Here is a 20,908-nt window from a genome sequence, read left to right as displayed (position 1 = left end):
CATACAGTAGGAGCCCAATAAATGCTGGTTCCCTGACTGCCTTGCAACCTGTGGGGGTGGGCAGCTGAGATGCCCCCATCCAAGGGCAGTGTCCTTTGCTGTGAAACATGGGCAGAAGCAAGTATGTCAAATTCTTCCATTTCCAAGAATGAAGGATGAGGCAGGCAACAGTTAGATGAGACTTGTTAACAATGAGGCAAAGCGAATGGTCCATCCTTTCCTGAAAGGTCCACCACAGTTTATCAGCTGAATAAATGAGCACTGTTACTAAGGGCCAGAAAGTCTGGGCTTTCATCAGATATTTTCACAAATTCGTTGTGTGACGCACTAGTCACTTCCTCTCTCTGGCATCAGTTTCCTCTTCAGTGAAACATAGTGGTTGGGCTAGACAAGCTGTAAAAGGCTAACTCTCTGGTCATGATTAGGTTTGTTGAAGGTCTTCACTGCTCTCCTTCCTAGCAGGAGGGCAGCCCTCCCCTTACCATAACTGACTTCCTAGGAGCTCCCAGTGAGCCCTGTTCCAGAACATGCCCTTCTGATTTATGTAACCAGCCATAGCCAAGAGCCCCTCACAGGCCCAAGATCCCTGCCCACAGTCAGCAGTTCTTGGCCTCTGTTATCCTCCCAGGGTGGAGGGAGGCACGGGGCTGTTTCTGCCTGAGATCTGGGGAAGCCCAAGAAGTCCAGGTCAGCTGCTAAGCTTTCTGCAAACAGATTGAGGGCTTACTCCATTTTTGGCTGGATGCTTTTCTGAAACTTGCCTTGCTGTTCCTGTGGGCCATTTTGCTCTGGACCTGTCAACTGGTTGCTGACAAAGGGAACTGGGATCTCTTTCCCCAGGATCCTTTCCTTTTTTTTAAGATGGAGTCTTGCTCTGTCACCAGGCTGCAGTGCAGTGGCATGATCTCAGCTCACTGCAACCTCCATCTCCCGAGTTCAAGCGATTCTCCTGCCTCAGCCTCCCAAGTAGCTGGGATTACAGGTGCCTGCCACCACACGTGGCTAATTTTGTATTTTTAGTAGAGATGGGATTTCATCATGTTGGCCATGATGGTCTCGATCTCTTGACCTTGTGATCCGCCCACCTTGGCCTCCCAAAGTGCTGGGATTACAGGGATGAGCTACAGCACCCACCCTACCCTTTTCTTTTAATAATATTTTCCCCTCTCTCTCCTTCCTGGTTCACTTCTCAGCTCAGTTTCCTCACCTTCCAAAACTTCTCTCCTTTCCTTTCAGCCTCTTCCCATGTACTTTGCCAGCCTCCTGGACTTGCCCGGACTCTATTTCTGACATCATATCAAGGATACATACTGTCAGCATGACTTCCTGCTGTTGATATGAACCTTGATCCCCTAGGTCAGGAGGTGTTGTCAGATTTCTCCACTGTAAAGTTGCTCTTTTTTCTCCTTCTCCATGCTACATTCCTTTGGAAGGAAGTCATTATGCAAGGCCCACACTTAAGTAAAGGGGAACTATATCAGTATGGACTTCCTTGGGTCGTCTCTTGAGTTCTAGTCAGCAACATTGTTCTTTTGGCCTGAAAAGCAGAGCCCACATTTTGATGCCGTTGAGTGAGCTTCCCTTGCCCTTTTCACCGGAGAAGCCAGATCATCCATCTCTTTTTCCTCTCCCTCCTCCCTGTGGCTTCTTCTTTGCCCTTCTCCGCCCACATCGTTAGGAATTCTCCTGGCCCCGTCTTGCCTGTAGTTGGCAGGTGTCTATTTTGCTAGGGCCACCATAACAAAGTACCACAGACTGGGTGGCTTAAAAGACAGAAGTTTATTTTCTTACAATTTTGGAGGCCAGAGTCTAAGATTGAGGTGTCAGCAGGGCTGGTTTCCTCTGAGGCCCCCCTCCTTGGTTTGTTGATGGCTATTCCCCCTCCCTACTCCTGGGCGTTCATGTGGTCTTTCCTGCATGTCCTAATCTCCCCTTCTTATAAGGACACCAATTATATTGCATTGGGCCCCACCCCAGTGAGCTCATTTTAATTTAATTGCCTCTCTAGAGACCCCATCTCCAAATACAGTGATATTCCGTGGTACCGAGGGTTGAGACTTCAACATAAGAACAGTGGGGAAACACACTCAGCCCCTAACAGCAGGAGTGGTGGCAGTGGTGGCAGAGGGAGCACAGGAAAGCTCGTCTCCAGGAATTTTTTTTTTTTTTTGGATACAGTCTCACTCCGTCACCCAGGCTGGAGTGCAGTGGTGTGATGTCGGCACACTGCAGCCTCGACCTTCTGGGCTCAAGCAGTGTTCCCGCCTCAGCCCCTGGAGTAGCTGGGACGCCAGGTGCCTATAAACCATACCCGGCCAATATTTTTGTAGAGACTGGGTTTTGCCATGTTGCCTAGGCTGGTCTCCAACTCCGAGCTCAAGCGATTCCCCTGCCTTGGACTCCCAAAGCGCAGGGATTACAGGCATGAGCCACCATGCCCAGTCACTGGGTGGATTCTCTTGGACTGGACACCTTCCCGTTAGGGAAGCAAGGAGGAGGCAGGCCCACTGCTGGCCTGTGGGGACGGCTCAGTAGGACTTTCTGAGATTCTGCCCACTCAGCACCCCACTGGGTGCCCCTCCAGAATCACAGGCACACCGGCTCAAGGAAATCTGATGGGGGTAGCCCTAAAAGAAGCCAAGCCTCAGGTAAACCAGAAGTTTAATAAAAATGAGCAAAATTACAACATGGCAGGCCAGCAATGGGCTACTTTAGAAGGTCTGATGTGTTGGTCAGCCTGATGTCCTGCTCCCATGGTTCTGGGAGGTCACAGGATTGGTCCCTCACACACAAGGTTCACTTTCCTCAGTCACCCTGTTCCCACTGGGGAGGACTCTGTCTTCCTGGTGTAATTTTTGGCCAGGCTGGTTCTGAACCCCCTCACCCTGTGAGGAAGACTGCCTGGATCTGCCTTCACCCTACGATGATGATGGTGTCCTTTATATTGTTTCCCTAAGTCCATACCCCTACCCCAGGGTCTGAAGATGGCAGACAGAGGAAAACCCATTTTATGTAGAATTAAGAGCTTTGGGAATACCCGAGCCTCCTCCACAGGAGACAGCCACAGCTCCCAGGGTCTCTGGGCTCGCCCGCAAGCTCTTCTGAATTCTGTGGGTACGTCTCTCTTGCGAAGTGCTCAGGATGCCCAGGTGCTGGTGATGAGCTGGGTCCACAAGTCTGCACAGAAGGGAGCCCCACTGGGCCCGGACCTCCCTGGCGGCCACTGCAGGCCGGGCCAGTTAGGAGGTGCTGCTCCTCCTCCTTGGGTGGAGGGCTTTCCTCCTGGCGATGTCCTCCTCAGTGTCACTCTCACAGTTCCTCTGGAGGAAAAAAACGAGAAAGAGGTCCAGGGCAGGAGGATCATGAGATGCCAGGAATGGGGCTGTGCTGGGCAACCTGGGTTGATTCACCTGGGTCAGGGGCCTGCAAGCCAGGGAGGTGAGTGGTAAAAGCAAGCCTGTTGCTACAGTCGGGTTGGGAGAGGGGAGGGACCTGAAATGAGGCCAGACCAACTGCCTCGAGGAAAGACGCCCCCAAGAGGAAGGACAGGAGCAGGGCATCTAAGGGAAACCAGACATCAGGAGAGACCAAATTATAATAAAGAAAATTACATCTAGTGCCCCTTGTGACTACCACATAATCAAGGCCACTTTGCTAGGTGGTCTGTGGCTGCTGGGTCTCCTGAGCTCAGTCCGGAGAGACTGGAGGATGGGCGTGAGCCACAGGGTCCTCCCCATGCTCTGGTAGCCACCATCCCGTGCCCCTTCTTCTTTGATGGGCTGCACCTTCAGCTGTCTTGCCATGCAGTTTTTTCCGGGGAAATGACTTCTGAGCTCCATTTTTGTGAAAGAGGAAATGAGTATAAAGTACTGTCTGTCGGCTCCTACATGACAAACCAGAGCTGAGGCAGCCACCCCGAGGCCATCATGTCTTTTCTTCCAAGTCATGATGATTTAATGTAATTATTAAAATTATTAAAAGAAGTACTAATTCACAATGACGCCAGTCCTAAAATATCTGTTGTCGGATGTTTAATTCCAACACCTCCTAAACAAAAGGACCTATCACACTACTCTTCTTTTTTGTTTTCTTGAGATGGAGTTTCGCTCTTGTTGCCCAGGCTGGAGTGCAATGGTGTGATCTCGGCTCACCGCAACCTCTACCTCCCGGGTTCAAGCGAGTCTCCCGCCTCAGCCTCCCAAGTAGCTGGGATTACAGGCATGTGCCACCATGCCCAGCTAATTTTGTATTTTTAGTAGAAACAGGGTTCCTCCGTGTTGGTCAGGCTGGTTTTGAACTCCCAACCTTAGGTGGTCTGCCCACCTCAGCCTCCCAAAGGGCTAGAATTACAGGCATGAACCACCATGCCCAGCCCCTCTATTTTTTTTTTTAAAGGAAAGTCCCTTTGGGAAAACTGTATAACAGATGTCTGGGACCCAACCCTTTTCCACTTCTAGGATGAACCTTTCAGCTGATGGTGCTTGCTATTTGAGTAAAAAGATTACTATTTAAGAATATTTGTACAATAACAAAAGTTTGGAAATAAATTGACATTCTTTTTGGCCAGGCACAATGGCTCACACCTGTAATCCCAGCACTTTGGGAGGCCAAGGCAGGCAGATCACCTAAGGTCAGGGGTTTGAGACCAGCCTGGCCAACATGCCAAAACCCCATCTCTACTAAAAATACAAAAGTTAGCCGGACATAGTGGTGCAGGCCTGTAATCTCAGCTAGTTGGGAGGCTGAGGCAGGAGAATCACTTGAACCCAGGAGGTGGAGGTTGCAGTGAGCTGAGATCATGCCACTGCACTCTAGCCTGGGGGACAGAGCGGGACTGTCTTAAAAAAAAAATTGACATTCTTCTCAATTACTCTGGTCTTCTCCCTACAGATTGCATCTGACAGGGAAGTAGGGCCAGGGGCTCAGCCTGCAAGGCATGCCCACCATCTGCCACTCAGCCTCCCAGGGCCTTTCCCCTTCCTCCAGCCTAACCCAGCTGGAAATCCAAGGTCAAGATCAACTTTAGCCAAATACATCCTAGACCAAGCCCAGCTATAACAATAAAAATAACTCAAGCTCTGCTGAATAGCAACTTTTTAGCATGAGTCAGAGCCAGACAGTAAAAAAATAAGCTGGGTAAAGTCTGCTTGTCATTATCAGGGATTCTCAGAGGGCGAGTGGTCCAATCCCCTTTATAGGAGATGAGGAAAGTGGCCAGAGCAGGCACAGGGCTTGGCCAAAGCCACACAGTTGTTTGGGGCCTCTGGGGCCATAAATCCTCAAGTCCTGGCAAGAGCTCAAGTTGAAAGAGAAGACCCCAGGCTCTCTGGAGGGAGTGGGGACAGCAGGGCTGTGCTGGGTCCAGCCGTGCACCATGAGACTGCCCAGCCCTCTTAGGCAGCCACCTCCCAATGCCTCCCTGAGCAGGGCATCCCCTTCTGTCCTGACCTGTGCCACCCCAGACACTCCTGAGCACCCTACACTATACTCCATGAGTTGGGGGAGGGCCCCTACAAACTGCATTTTAAAGTGTACAGGAGGATTTTGTTTTTTTAATTTTTAAATTTAATTTTCTTTAGAGTTAGGATCGTGCTCTGTTGCCCAGGCTACAGTGTCATGTAGTTCATCGTAACCTTGAACTCCTGGGCTGAAGCAATCCTCCCACCTCAGCTCCCTGAGTAGCTAGGACTATAGGTGCATGTCACCACACCTGGCTTTTTTTTTTTTTTTTTTTTTTTTGGTAGAATCAGGGTCTTACTATGTGGCCCAGGCTGGTCCTGAACTCCTGGCCTCAAGTGATCCTTCCACCTCAGCCACCCAAGTTGCTGGAATTATAGGCATGAACCACTGCTGCTAGCCTGTAGGAGGGTTTTAAACAACAACAATAATTGCTAACACTTATTGAGCACATGCCAAGCTTTAAGAATACATCATTATTTAATCTTTAGGAACTATTAATAGCCCTATTTTACAAATGAAGAAATCGCAGCACAGAGAGGTTAAGTAATTTCCTCAAGGTCACACAGTAAGTAGCAGATTTGAATCCTGGTAGTCTGACTCCAGAGCCCACCCTCTTCACCAGTATATTCTGTTATAAGCTACTCCTTTTATAAGTGCACAGAATTGCAATAAAGTAATCAAATATAAGATATTATCTAAATATTATGATGATGGTAATCTGAAGCAAAGCAGAAATGGAAATATGGAAAAAAGAATGTAAAGCTCCCATTCTAAAGCAAATTTTGGGTTGTCAGAAATACACCTTAGGTTGTCTGTGGTCAGCCGGCAGCAGCAGTCCCTCTGAAGGCCCACCAGGAAAGGATGGGAGATCCTCCAGGAGCTCATGCCGCCATATCGGTGCTCCCCTCCGGGCACCACCCAGAGGTCCCCAGAACACATTCCTCTGAAGATCACACTTCAGCCTTCAGGGAAGAGGAGGACAGGGCCAGCAGAACTGGCTGGAAGCAATGAGCACCTGCCTTGCAAGGGGAAATGGAACTCACCCATCCCTGAACTCCAGGCTATCCCAGAATTCTGCCCAAGAAGAGGGCATGCATTTACCCACCAGGTCCTCATTCGGCCTCAGGTGCACCTTCTTCATCAGTGAGCGGGTAAGGTGGTTGCATAAGGACACGATGCTGAAGGAGAGCTGAGGGAGGCAAAGGAAAGGAAAGGCGAGGTGAGAACATGCACGGAGACCCTGGAGAGCCAGAAACCCCTCCCAGGCTCCCGGGGGCCACCCCACACCTAGACACACCTTCCACCGCCTGCGGACATATTGCTTCTTGAAGTTCTCCAGATTGACCACAGACTCCCTGCGCACCATGGCTTGCTGGTTGTCCACCGGCTGGGAGATAAAGCAGAGCATGGCAGCTGATGCTAGGCTTCAGACAGCAGCCACCCTCCTCACCACAGAACCCCCCACCACATGCCCACCGCCCTTGGCTTGATCCTGGCATCTCCCCGCCAGGCGGGGCACACAGTGGGACTGTCACAGTAACGGCAACAGCTACAGATGTCTCAGCTGTTCAGGAAATGCCTCTCAGCTGTTATCACCACAGCCAGACACACACACAGCCTTGGCTGGAGGCGCGGCCGCTCCTGAAGGGGAACAGTAGGAGGGGGCTCCAAGCACACATCACTTTGGGGAGAGGGTCATTTTACAGCAGTCTGGGATGCCCCCTGGGCACCGGGGCGATTCTGGGCTTAGCAAAACAAATGCCTTGTTGGTAGACAGGGAATTCATACTCCATTAAAAAATAAACAGAAGGAAATAAGGGCTTTGATGAAAGTCAAGAGACGATAGGATGTTTAGCTGCCTTTCACAGCTTGGCAGTCAAAGCTCAGTTTAAATCTTGACTTCTCCAAGGAGTCTGACATGGCTTCTCTGAGCCTCAGTTTCCCCATCTGTAGTATTGGGATAATAATGTCACAGCACTGTTAAGAATTAAATGATCATGTATATATAAAGTGCTTAACCCAGACCACTCAATACATAGTAACAAGTCATTATGAGTTTTCCTGCCTTCTCCGAGAAGTCTGGCATGGCTTCTCTGAGCCTCAGTTTCCCCATCTGTAGTACTGGGATAATAATGTCACAGCACTGTTAAGAATTAAATGATCATGTATATATAAAGTGCTTAACCCAGACCACTCAATGCATAGTAACAAGTCATTGTGAGTTCTCCTGCCTTCTCCATTCCCTCTTCAACGTCCTTACTTTGTAAAATAAGATTTTCTGAAATCAAGAGATAGGTTTCAGGGGTTCTGTGAACAAAATGTGCTATATCCACACAAAGGAATATTAGTCAGAAATGTTATTCATAAAAAAATTCAGTCTTTTTTTTTAAGAGAGAGAGTTTCGCTCTTGTCGCCCAGGCTGGAGTGCAGTGGCGCGATCTCAGCTCACTACAACTTCCGCCTCCTGGGTTCAAGCGATTCTCCTGCTTCAGCCTCCTGAGTAGCTGGGATTACAGGTGCCTGCCACTACGCCTGGCTAATTTTTTGTATTTTTAGTAGAGACAGGGTTTCACCATGTTGGGCAGGCTGGTCTTGAACCCCCGACCTCGTGATCCGCCCGCCTCGGCCTCCCAAAGTGCTCGAATTACGGGCGTGAGCCACTTCAACCAGCCTGAGTCCATTTTACAACACAGATGAACCTTAAAAACATGTTAAATGAAAAAAACCAGACACAAAAGGCTGCCTGTTGTATGATTCAATTTCTACACACAACCTTGTGAATATACTAAAAACCGCTGAATTGTACATTTTAAAATGGTGAATTTTACAGTATGTAAATTAAAACTCAATTTTTAAAATTTAGTGTATATGTACAAACATGCATTTCTTCGGAAGAGAGTTGACAGCTTTCATCAATTCTCAGAGCCCCCGTGACCTCAAGATAATGAACTGCCCAGAATGATTCTGAAGGTCCCGGCAGCCCTGTTTTTCTCCCTGCTCTTACAGCCTTCCTGCCACAATGCCTCATTGGGCAGCTGGTGAATGCTAAGCGAGGGAGCCTATTGATTCCCAAGTGTGGGTCTTGTCTCCTAACCATGCTTGGGACACACCTCCACTCTTGATTTTTCATCATGGTGTCAGGCACTGGAAGGAAGCCAGTGCACACTGCCGGCCACACTGCTCTGGAGCTGGCACTCCCTGGCAGGAGGTCCATCCCCTGGCAGCCCTTGCTGCCCATCCCCCTGGAAGGCCTTCAGGTATTTCAAAGCCCAAGTCAGGCATTTGAACTCCTCCGAGACAAATTCCAGAAAATAACGTCTCCCTCCCTGACATGACCAAAGCACATGTGTGTTCCTTCATTAAGTCCAGCAACTCTCAGTCAGCCTTGCAGCGGAATCATCCTACTCCTGGAAAATGACTTGAGGGCACAGACTTTCTTCATGTCTATGTCAATGCCCTGCCCCACTCTCCTCCCAACCCGGAACCGACGACATTGGGTGCTTCACAGGTGTGTGGTTGTTTCCCTGAGCTGATGGAGAGACAAGCTGGAATGAAATTCCAGGGCCTGGGACCTACTCACTCCCACTGATGAGGGGCTCCGGTCACCTGGTCAGCCCAGCCACACCATCTTGAAAGGGTGTCAGTGCACAAAGGCTCCCCATGGCTCTGCCCAGGCATCAGCAGGATGCAGAGCTCCAGGGCCGGGCAATGGGGTGACCCGGAGCTGGAGGGGGAGGGAGTGCATGCAACCTGGAAGTGGATGGGAGATGAGAAAACCAGGGGCTCTTCAGCCTCCGAAACTGAAGCACAGTTGTTTGGGCCAGAGTGCAGAAGGAAAGAGAGGAGGGGACGGAGAAAGACAGGGAATGGGAAGAGAAGAGAAAAGGATGAGGCTGCTGGAGGGACCACCAGGCCATGTCCGGCTCCCTAGATCCTGTCTTTAACTGCCTGTCCCCGCTCTGTGCACCTGCAAGCCCAGCCCTGGGTCCAGTTCCACCTGGAAGGGAGGCACAAAAGTGGGTGGAGGGCGATCATTCTGTGCTGAAGACTTTGACTTTTCCCTTCTCCAAGCCTTCCAGTGGCTTCCCTGAGCTCTCCATACATCCCCATGAGCTCGTGGAGACCCTCAAGGCCTGTACCGTCTGCACCCTCTGCCCCGATTTTCTGCCTCTCTCTTGTCCATTTGGCTCCCATCGCACAGGTCCACTTGCTAGTCTGTGAATCCAAAGTGTCCGGGACTTTGCTCCCGTTCGTTTATATTCACTTTATCACTTTGTTCAGGTCTTTGCTCTCAAAGGTTATCTCCTCAGTGAAGCCTTCCTTGACCATCCTACATAAAGTAGCAACCCAACTGTCCCCATGACTCAACATGACTGTGCACTAAATCTTCATTACACGTGGTGCTGCCTGATATTCTGTCCTGTATTTATTCACAGTCACTCCTCAGTGTCCATGGAGGATTGGTTCTAGGACAGCCGCAGATACCAAAATCCACAGATGCTCAAGTTCGTTATTATAAAATGGTGTGGTATTTGCAGATAATCTACACATACCCTCCCCTAATGCTTTAAATCATCTCTACTTATAACTGCAAATACAATGTAAATGCTGTAGAAATAGCCGTCACACTGTATTATTTGCATTCTTTTTATACTGTTATTTTAATTGTTGTTTACTTTTTGAATATTTTTGATCTGTGGTTGGTTGAATCTGGGGATGTGGACCTTGCAGGTAGGGAGGGCTGACTGCTTGTGTTTTATTAGCCCTCTCTCCCTCACACCTACAAGCTCCTAGAATCTCCTCCCCAAGGTGATAGCACCTTCCCCAGCCCATCAACCATTTCTAACTCTAGCTTCACTAATGTCTGCAATCCCTTGGGCATGAATGACCTTTGAGCCTAACTCTTGCTGGGCCCTTGCTCCTCACAAGGAGAGTAGACTCTGGGGGAGAAGAGATTTGTTTTTGTCTACTTACTGATTGGTACCCTCACCCAGGAGAGGAATAGCTAAACCCATGGCCGGAAGGTCCACGTGCAGGTGTGGGGAATCTTGTTAATGAGAATCCCACCCTCCTCCTGGCCCAGCAGTGCCAGCCACTGAGCAGAGGGGCCCAGCTAAAAATGTCAGGTGAGACCAGTGCCAGAGGCTATTAATGGGAGGTGATGCAATTCTTTCAAGGGCCCTGTTTATAGCTATACACAACAGCACCACCCCTGAGGTGGCAGCCACAGGGCTATCAATCTGTCAGGATGGCCTTTCCTAATCAATGGGCCTTCCTGGTTGCTAAGAGGCCCACCAAATGCTGATGCTGTCATCTCAGCCTGGAAAGATGTAAATTCTGCAGCAGAGATGAAAATTCGGCAGCAAAATTGTTCCAGAGGGAATGGGGCATAAACACTTTTGATTAAACTGGGGATGTGAGGGGGAGATGGAACTGTGTCCTGCCTTCTCCTGACCCACCCCCCTCTGCAAACAGAAAGTGCCCGCCTTCGGCCCTGTGGTCCATCCGTGATGCCAGGGAGCCTTGGGCAATTCCAACCAGGCTCCTAGGAGTGTGTTTGGTGTCTTGGAAAAATGTCTGAAAGGGAAGCAAGAAGACAGAAAACTGGTGTAGTCAAGTTTTGTTTATGCAGCTGCGGTTGCCTTTGAAAAAGTCCAGTGGGGTGTGCTAAGTCAGTACCAACATCCACAGTCAAGGGCAGGAAGCAGCAGCTGCTGCTAAGCCATGAAAAAGGAATCCTGGCTTTACAGAGGAGGCTCTCTCCATCCCCATCCCCCATCCCCAACACAGTGATTTGCTCTAGATACTAGGCCTCCTTTAGGAACTGCAAGCAGATTGCACCTCCAACCCCCATCTGTGCCATCTATCCAGCCCCTTACTCCAGTGAAAGCCAGGGTACCCTCACACACTTCTCTCCTGCCCAGGACCCCTCACCCCTCCCTTTCCCTCAAAGGAGTTCCATAGGTGGCACCCCTCTACACCTCTCTTTGCTGGCTGTTTTGATGGCTGAAGCCTGGGCTCTACTGCCTTCACCCACCTGTTTTCCCAGGAAAGGAGCACACGGGGCTTGTGGGAAGCTTGAATCTCTGCCTCCTCCTAAGTGGGAGGGGAAGCTGCAGAAAGGCTGCGAGCTTGCAGGCTGTCCCCTTCAGTGAACGAGCCAGTGGAAGGAGGCAGAAATGTCCCTTTCCTTGCTTGGTCTGGTCTCGCTCTTCTGGGTTAGGTCTCCACATGGATATACTCACTTTTTTATTCTTCTTCTATGGGACCATCAGTTTTCTGAACAATTTTTTGTCCCCAGGAAAAGCTTCAAAAGTTTTTTCTCTCCTACTGTGATAAAACCCGAGACTTGAGAGACGTAGCAACCAAATGCCACATGTGGACTGTTTGGATCCTGATTTGAACAAACCAGCTGTAATGAGACACTGTTGGGAGTGGTGGGGCATGTGAGTATGGAATGGGAATCCAGGTGAGATGAAGGAATTATTGCGAATTTTGTCAGGTATGATAATGGCATGGGGTTATATTAAAAAGAAAGTCCTGGCTGGGCGCAGTGGCTCATGCTCCCAGCACTTTGGGAGGCTGAGGTGGGCGGATCACCTGAGGTCAGGATTTCAAGACTAAACGGGCCAACATGGTGAAACCCTGTCTCTACTAAAAATACAAAAATTAGCCGGGCATGGTGGTGGGAGCCTGTAATCTCAGGTATTGGGACGCTGAGGCAGGAGAATTGCTTGAATCTGGGAGGTGGAGGTTGCAGTGAGCTGAGATGGCACCATTGCACCACAGCCTGGGCAACAAGAGTGAAACTCTGTCTCAAAAAAAAATCCTTAGCAGAGATTTATGCTGAAGAATTTATAAGTTAAGTAAGTCTCAAGTTTGCTGTAAAATGTGTGGCATTTGGTTGCTATGTCTCTCACATCTTTTGGGTTTTATAACAGTAGGAGAGGAAGAACCTTTGAAGCTTTTCCTGTGGACAAAAAAATTGCTCAGAAGAAAAGTAAGGGGGAGATGAATGAAAGAGAACCAGCATGACTTGATTCCTGCTGGAGTGGGGTCACAGGTCCTGGAATCCACTATCCCATTCCTTATACTTTTGAGCAAGTTTGACAATTTTCCTGCTGAGGGGACCATACAAAAAGTTAAAAACCCTCTTTTAAATCTCTATAATCTTCCTCTCTTTAATCTCCATTCAACAGTTCCAAGTTCCCAACCCCAATCTGGGCTCATCCCCATCCTTCCATATTTTACTCTTGCCTTCCTCAAGGGACACAGCTTGGGGGTGGAGGGGGGGAGGTCACTGGTGGGGACAGCATCTCTGGGAAGGCCTCTGTTTTCTGCCACCGTCCTACCCTTTCTCAATCAGAATTCCTCTCTCCTTTGATTTCTAGGAGATGAGGAAGCTCTATTTTATCACTCACCACAGCTTTTCCCATCTCCCAGTTGGCTGAGTCCCAATCTGCCCCAGACACTGAGTCTTTCATTCAAGGTTGTCTTGTCCTTGTTTGTCACCTCCCCCTGAGCCAGAGCACAATCAGTGTTTGTTCAACGCCACTGGACCCTTCTGCAATGTGAACATGCCCTCCTTGGGGTCAAGAATTTCACAGACCAAGGAAAAAAGGCATCCGGTTCCACAGGCATTTACAGAAGCTTGACAGTAGGGGTGACAGCTGGGCACACAGCCACCTCCAGCATGGGCTGGGCTGCCTGTGCTGCCTGATGGAGTGAGGGGGGAAGCCACCACCTTCATGATCACCTTCAGGGAGAGGAAGGGGACCATGGGGGAGACTCCAGCTCTTCCTGACATTACTCCTCTGCTCCATCCCTTCACTGCCAGACTCCCACAGCTGCAGAATCATCCATTACCAAACCATCGCCCCACCTTCTGACACAGTCAGGCAGTGCTAGGCTGTAAGCACCTGCCTCAGAGCAGGAACAGGCAGCTGCCTTCCCCAAGAGCCAGCTTGCCAGCTTCCTTGGGAATCGTTATTCAAGGAGATGTCAAACACTCACTTTCCCCTCCCACACAGCTCAGGATGGTGTTTAAACAGAGCACAGAAACCAATCTTTAATTTGTAGTCTGAGCTGGGTGCAGTGGCTCACACCTGTAATCCCAGCACTTTGGGAGGCAGAGGTGGGTGGATCACCTGAGGTCAGGAGTTCAAGACCAGCCTGGCCAACATAGTGAAACCCCATCTCTACTAACAATACAAAAATTAGCTGGGCATGGTGGTGGGTGCCTGTACTCTGTTGCCCAGGCTGGTGTGCAGGCTGGAGTGGAGTGCCATGATCTTGGCTCACTGCAACCTCTGCCTTCTGGGTTCAAGTGATTCTCCTGCCTCAGCCTCTTGAGTATCCTGAGTAGCTGGGACTACAGGCACCCACCACCATACCCAGCTAATTTTTATATCTTTAGTAGAGACGGGGTTTCACTATGTTGGCCAGGCTGGTCTCACACTCCTGAACTCAAGTGATCCACCCACCTTGGCCTCCCAAAGTGCTGGGATTACAGGTGTGAGCCACCGGGCCGGGCCTGCATTCTATTTTGACCTTCACTAAAAAGCTTCCCCTGCATTGCTCCATTAGTGGCTTCCTCTCCTTAGAAACCCAGCTGTGTGAAGGTGAAGGTGTATTAATATGGCCAAGTGGACATTTAATATTTGCAGTGTCTCAGCACCAAACAAGTATACAATGTCCTGTGATGAGGCAGGTAAGATGGTAGAGAGACTGTAGACAGGTCATTTGAACCAATTCTCTCAGGTAGGATGTAGGAAACAGAGCTTTTGCCATCTTCCATTGGCTCCAAGGTGTACATTTTTGGATCTCTGAAGACAGGAAGATGGTATCATATTCTTACTGTTGGCCTAGAGTGGAGGGAGGTGCTCTGGGAGAGGACAGTACTATTTCTGCCACCCAGAGCCACCCAGCCTCAGACTGCTGGACATCATACTCTCTGCTTGATGTTTTGGATCACACTGTGCAAATTCAGAAAGCAAACCTGCATGAATACCAGCAGCCTGGGACTCCTGTTCCCAGGGGAGGATTTTTTACCCCCACTTAGTGTCAGGGTTAAGACACACAGGTTTCCTTGCTTCCTTTTTCTGCATGGTGACTTTACTTCTCATTTACCCTCTCACTGAGGGCATCATAGCTTTATTTGGTGGGGGTAGGAGGAGGTTCCTATTAGACTTCGCATCTCGGGCTTTTTTCCTTAGTGGTCCATAAACTAATGATGCCTCTTATCACGATGGTTTCTCATGTCTGATGAAGAAAGCTTCTGTTACAAATATTACATATGATATTTGAAATGATCCTTCGTGCAAATAGAAAAGGAGACAGGATTTTGAAGAAATGGTTTCCATGAGATCAAACTTTCATGTCTTGTCCTAAACCACTTCCTGCCTGAGCTGTTCACGGGGCATTTTCTCCCCAGAATCTGGAACCCACTGACTTCCCATGACTTTTGGGGTAAGGGCAGAGCTCTTCCACATGGCCACAGGCCTTCTGGTCCTGCCTGTTCTCCGGTCATTTCCACACTGTATTCCTAATCTCTCCCCTTCAGCTTCCTGTCCTCGCATTCTCAGCCTTCCACACTGCCTCTCATCACAGAGCCCTGGCATGATGGCTCTGCTGGGAAACTTCTCTCTCCCTGGTTGCCTTAGCTGATCTCTGTTCCAGTGTTACTGCTTCAGGACACTTCCCCTGATGATGTCAGACCCCCATGGCAGGCTGCTGCAGCGCTGCGTGCTTCTCTCCCAGCATTCGCACAAGTTGCAGCTCTACATTTGTGTGATTCAATGTTCAAATCCTTCGCTGGACTGAGCACTCCGTGAAGGCAGGAATCAGGCCTGTTTTTACTCAACATTGTATTACCAGAGTCAAGCCAGGCATCTGGAAGTTGGTTGGTGCCTAAGTATTATTTGTAAATGGATGGATGAATCCAGGTGTGAGCTGCCCTCCCAAGCAGGGAGTAAACCTCCGTCTCCTGGTGCAGCCAGGGGAAGCAGAAAGAGCAACAGACTTGTCATCAGAAGGTTCTACTTTTGCCATAATGATGTAACCTTGGGAAAATCCCATCTGCTCTCTGTTTCCTCATCTCTAAATTGGGAATATCATTTAGTCTGCCTCTGTGATAGGGATGTTTTGTGAGGCTATGAAGACACTTTGAACTATACAAGCTATGCCCCACTCACAGGCTCCTAGCTCAGCACTGGGCTCATATGCCATGCTCTGTTGAAATGAACGAGCTGGTTGACTGGCTCCTCCTCCAGAGAAAGGGAGATGAGATCTTATAATCCTTGGGGAGGGGTGCTCAAAGCTTTGGGTCATGAAAGGACCATGTAGCCTTGAGCTTCCCCGTCTTTACATTCGTCCTTTCCAAAAATTCTCATGGAATTTCTTAGGCCTTCAAGGCCTAATGGCCTAGGTACATAAGAAAAGGACCCTCCTGCTGAGGACCTTCTGGTCTTTATTCCTGACCCACAATTGGGGCTGTTAGTTAGAAGAGGGGAAAGGGTGGAGAATGGGAAGACCCCTTCTTTCCTTCTCTCCTGCTTGCAGGCAGATGTTCAGACAGAGACAGGGCTGGGTAGGGACAATGACTGTGCCTTCTGGGACAGAGCTCCTAGGATAATCATCTGCTGGTATATGCATCCCACCTACACCTGGCAGAATGCATGAAATTGCTTACTTTGCCTCTGGGACCTGGACTTTAATACTAAGATACATATGTACAGCAAAGCCTTACTACTTTCTCCCATATACCTCATCTTAGAGATGGGCATGCTGGATTTCTGTTTCATCTGTATTGATTGACCATATCATTTTCCCTCTCTGAGTCAATTTTCTCATCAGTTACAAGGAAATAATGATAATAATACCACCCACTTCCTATCTCATTGAGTTCTTTTTTTTTTTTTTTATTTTGAGAGTGAGTCTTGCTCTATCGCCCAGGCTGCAGTACAATGGCACCATCTCGGCTCACTGCAACCTCTGCCTCCTAGGTTCAAGCAATTCTCCTGCCTCAGCCTCCAGAGCAGCTGGGATTACAGGCACCCGCCATCATGCCCGGCTAACTTTTGCATTTTTAGTAGAGATGGGGTTTCACCTTGTTGGCCAGGCTGGTCTTGAACCACTGACCTCAAGTGATCCGCCCACCTTGGCCTCCCAAAGTGCTGGGATTACAGGCTTGAGCCACCATGCCTGGCCTCACTGAGTTCTTTTAAGGATCAAGTAAGGTCATCTGTCAGACATAATGTGCTCAGTAAGTGAAAAATCAATGCAAATGGAAGGTAATATTATTTTCTGTATGCATTTTAAATCCCTGCTTCTGTAGCAGGAGAGCACCATGCTGACTTAGTTATTTGCAGTTAAATCAAATATTACCCAAGATCTACAAGCCATAAGGTATGTAGGCAGAAAGTGAGATGTGAACAAATCCTTCATCACAAATCAATTCTCAAGCATTTCCCTAGGGCCAGCCATCCTTCCTCTGAAGAAGGGGACCCTGAAGGGTACTCACTCTCTAATTGTTTTAACAGCTTGGCTGCCCTGCCAGCACCCTCCCAGAAAACCAGAGTGGTAAGGGGAAGTGCAGAATGAATAACAAACTGGCACCTCAGTGATTCTGGATTCTGTGGAGGGGGTGGAAGGCTATACTACAGACAAACCCCTGCAGGATAATCCTAGCTAGATGCTGCAGCAGGGTAGATGAGAACATGCTTCCGCAAAACTCTTGGGATGCATTACTGACTGGACTCTGGCGCTCAGAGCTTCCAGCCGGCCAGAATTTCCTCGGTGCATGATCTGCTGAGCAGCTCTGATAGGGATTCACTGGTGTCCTGGCATAATGCGGAGCCCAGGCCCTTGGAGCTCCCACTCTCCAGCTGGAAGCTGCCCACCAGCTCCTGGATCCACTGCAGGTCTGTGGAGAGCTCCTGCCTCAGAGCCTCAAACTGGGCCTTCACCTGGTCCAGTTTCCTTGCCACGCTTCCAAGGTTGGACCCCGTGGCCTGGATGTCTTCTCGCAGCAGCTTCTTCAATGACTCTACCTTGCGGAACTCATACCTGAGCTGGGACAGGTTGTGCCGGGCGCTCTCACTCTCCTCTCGGTACCAAGCTTCCTTCTCATTGAAGATGGAGACCAGGGCCTCCACATCATCCTGGACGGTATCATGGGCCTCCACCAGGGCACGGCATCCTAGGTCCACCCGAGCCACGTCTTCCACCACACAGGCAAAACGCTCAAAGTTGACATAGGTGTTGTTGGGAGGCATGCTTGAGTGGCATTTGAGAGTGTACTCTCTCAGGCGCTTGGTCTTCAGCTGGGTGGGCTCTGTCTTGTGCTGTTCAGGGGCTTTGACTTCTCCTTTTGACTGGTGGGTGTTCAGACAGAAGAATCAGAGTGTTAATTTGCTGCCCGCCCCAGAAGGCAGTCCGAGGGGCCAGCAGAAGGCACACACATGGCCTCTGGTGTTCACTGCATGCGTCAGGCCACAGGGAGAACCAGGGTGGGATGAGCACCCCCACAGACCATAAGTGAGGTCAAGGAGTATGGGGTGCTGCCTGCATGCTCATTCAGGGCAGAGGGGTCCACGGCCATTAGAGATGGTTCCACACACATAGCATTTAAGGGGTGCTCACACAGACAAGCAGGCTGCAGCCAGGACTCTGCAGGCATCTGTGCAGGGCTGGAGCGTGCAAGGCCAGGGCTCACAGAGCGGGGCTGAGGAGCATCTCTCCTTTGGTGCTCCTTGCGCCTTCCCCTTCCTTCAATGAGCAGATGAAGCTGAGCAGATGAAGCTGACCTCCTCCCAGACCACTCCAGCCCTCCCTGTTCTGTCTTCCACAGGCCTCACCTTCTCTTTTTATTTGATTATTATTTTTTAGAGAGATGGGGTCTCGGCATGTTGCTCAGGTTGGTCTTGAACTCCTGGACTCAAGCCATCCTCCTGTTGCCTCGGCCTCCCAAAGTGCTAGGATTACAGGCATGAGCCACTGTGCCCAGCCTATCTCACCCTTTCTTATCTCTACCTTTCTTATGGTCATTTCATCCTTGCTGGCCTTCTCACTTAACAGTTAAGGTTAACGGGAAGTCTGGTGACGTCCCTGGGTGTGTGTAGCTAGCCTGAATCCTGCTGAGTCCCACCCTCTCAAAGTGCTCTTTACACCAGACGCAAGACCCTCTGGAAAGCCAGCAGCTGGAAGCCAGACTGCAAGGCGAGTTAGGCAGGAATCCATCTTTTTGCTCCGACTCTCCCCAGAGGGAAAAGAATTGCCCTAACAGTGGCTGTCTCTCTTCCCCACCAGGCCTCCATCTCAGGCCCCATTCCTCCGGGTCTGAGGAGCTGGAAGGCTGATTTAAGTGTCATCTTTGACTCACAGCCCCAAAATCCGAAAGGAGGAGGCCTAGTCACATTGTGGTTTTCAATTGTCACTGATCTCTCTACACCTGGGGAGTCCTGATTTCCACTTGGAGAAGGGACAGTGACATACCCTCCAACAAAGAACACTGTGTAAGGTGGCCCCAAAGAAAAAGGGTTTCGGCTGAGGTTTGTGAGGGTTTTGTTTCATAAGTTACCTGAATATGAGAGACACAAACTTAAAATAGCAAGCAAATAAACCTATTTGAACAAGCCCAGGCCCTTTGGGGCCCTTGGCTAGCTTTCATCTGTGCCCAGGGTCAGTGCTTCAAGCAAAGGTCTCTCCAGTGGACCCTCTGCATCTGGCTACCCAGGCCAGCCCTGGCGACAGAGCAGGGACCCTTTGCCCATTGGAACTTGTGACCGTGCCCTTACCGTGATCCAGGGGTGTCTGAGAGCCTCTTGGATTGTGAGCCGTTTCCTGCAAAGAGGTTTGAGAAACAGTGATGATCCATGAGGACAGAAGCTGGGAGCAACCATCTCCGTTCTTACTCTTTTTAGACCAATATTTTAGCATTATTTGGCCACTGCCATCAAATCAGTTGAATGGAGGATGCAGAGATGAATGGGAACTGGCTGCTTATCCTGCAATCTAGGGGAAGGAAGTGGTCGGGGCAGATCCCTCAACAGAGTGGCCTTGTTACCTAAACCCATACCTTCTGTCTCAAAGCTGAAAGGTCTAAGAAGAGTCATAAATGTGCTAATGAGCTTCCAGAATCCTCCAAAAACCAGGTCCCCTTTGCTAAACCCATGGTCTCTGCTTTTCTGTTTGCCTTCTGGATCCTTTCTCTGCCTTTCACTGCTCTGTACCTAGGTCAGTGACTCTCCCTAACACTGCTCTTAGGAAAATCAGGGACCTTGCACTCCAGACAACCCTACTCTGGCCGTCTCTGAAGTCTGTGGGATGGAGAGGACATGGTGTTCTAGTCTGTGGATCTTTCTTCCTGTCCCATCCAAGTCATGCTCTGGGTACCCAGCACCCTGCAATTCCCTGCCTATCTTCTATTTGGCCCTATTGCCATGGGGCTCACCGTGGCCCCTGAAGAAGGGATAAGGTTAGCATGTCTCCCACCCTCCCACTGAATTGACCTCTCCAAGCCCACCTGCTCCTACTCCCAACCTGAATTGGCTTGAAAACCCTGCCTTTTAACCTTTTCAAATCTGAAATCCAGGTGCCTTTGGGACAGACTGCACAAGGTAATGAGCCCTAAAGAAACCTGGGCTGACTTCCAGCTTGCGCGCGCACGTGCGCGCGCGCGCACACACACACACACACACACACATTATTTACATTTCAGCAGGAGGAGAAAGCAGAAAGACTTGAGCAAACAAGACAAATGCTGCATCTTGGCTAGGCCACACTTCCCAGCACCTGCTCGGATTAGACTACAACGGTGCAGATGACAGCTATGTCAAAGCTGGGACACACTGACAGGTCTTTGAGAGAGGCGACAGGAAGCCATCAGACCTGAGAAACCAGTGGCTTCTCTGTCCTCTTACCGGGTCTCTTTAACCAGAAGCTTCCGAATGAAGTCCTTGGCCAGCTCGCTCGTCTGGCTGAAGAATTCCTCATCAAAGTTGTAACTGACTGCTGTGATATTTGCCAGTGTTTCCTGCTTTGTGTCTCCCAGGAAAGGGGACGCTCCACTTAGGCTGAATACAAGAGAGGAAACCACGTTAACTAAGGGAAGGTAGATGGAAATGGGGATGGCGGACTTGGGGAACCCTGCCCCATGACTGCTGCATGGAGCTGGAAGGCTCCCAGCAACACAGCCTGCCCCTTCTAAGCAGCCAACCAGCAGCCTGTTCAACTGCGTCCAATTCAATACACATTCAGGGAGCTTCTCCTAAGCACCTGACAGAGAGAAACTGTGTCTTCACGGGACTCAAAAGCGGAGGGGAGAGAAACACAGTGACGTGGCTCTTTGTGATTCCCCAGCTGGACAAAGCAGAATATAATGGAAAGCCAGCCAAAGGACAGGGGAGCACAGGAAAGAGGGAGGCCCAGGGCAGCTTCATGGTAGCAC

General features: G+C 49.8%; 1 protein-coding gene across 7 annotated transcripts in view; it reads right to left on the bottom strand.

Annotated features, from left to right (window-relative positions):
• Positions 1–1,760: 1,760 nt before the first annotated feature.
• The window catches only part of DAPK2 (death associated protein kinase 2), a 125,988-nt gene continuing 106,840 nt past the window's right edge, over positions 1,761–20,908 (bottom strand). For 3 of the 7 annotated variants that reach the window (XM_032297209.1, XM_032297215.1, XM_032297214.1), the window contains 3 exons: positions 20,382–20,534; positions 19,257–19,302; positions 16,916–17,834 (listed from right to left, as the gene is read on the bottom strand). In XM_032297209.1, coding sequence (XP_032153100.1) covers positions 17,226–17,834; positions 19,257–19,302; positions 20,382–20,534 — 808 coding nt within the window. In that variant the 3' untranslated portion in view covers positions 16,916–17,225. Of the gene's footprint in view, positions 3,321–6,565; positions 6,650–6,757; positions 6,848–16,915; positions 17,835–19,256; positions 19,303–20,381; positions 20,535–20,908 lie in introns of those variants that run through there. The other 4 variants (XM_032297211.1, XM_032297213.1, XM_032297212.1 and 1 more) reach the window with 2 other exon arrangements.

This window comes from Sapajus apella, unplaced genomic scaffold (assembly GCF_009761245.1).
Source record: "Sapajus apella isolate SASKATOON/1434 unplaced genomic scaffold, GSC_monkey_1.0 scaffold37, whole genome shotgun sequence".
In the NCBI taxonomy this organism is placed as follows: domain Eukaryota; kingdom Metazoa; phylum Chordata; class Mammalia; order Primates; family Cebidae; genus Sapajus; species Sapajus apella.
This window is presented reverse-complemented; position numbering and strand designations above follow the sequence as displayed.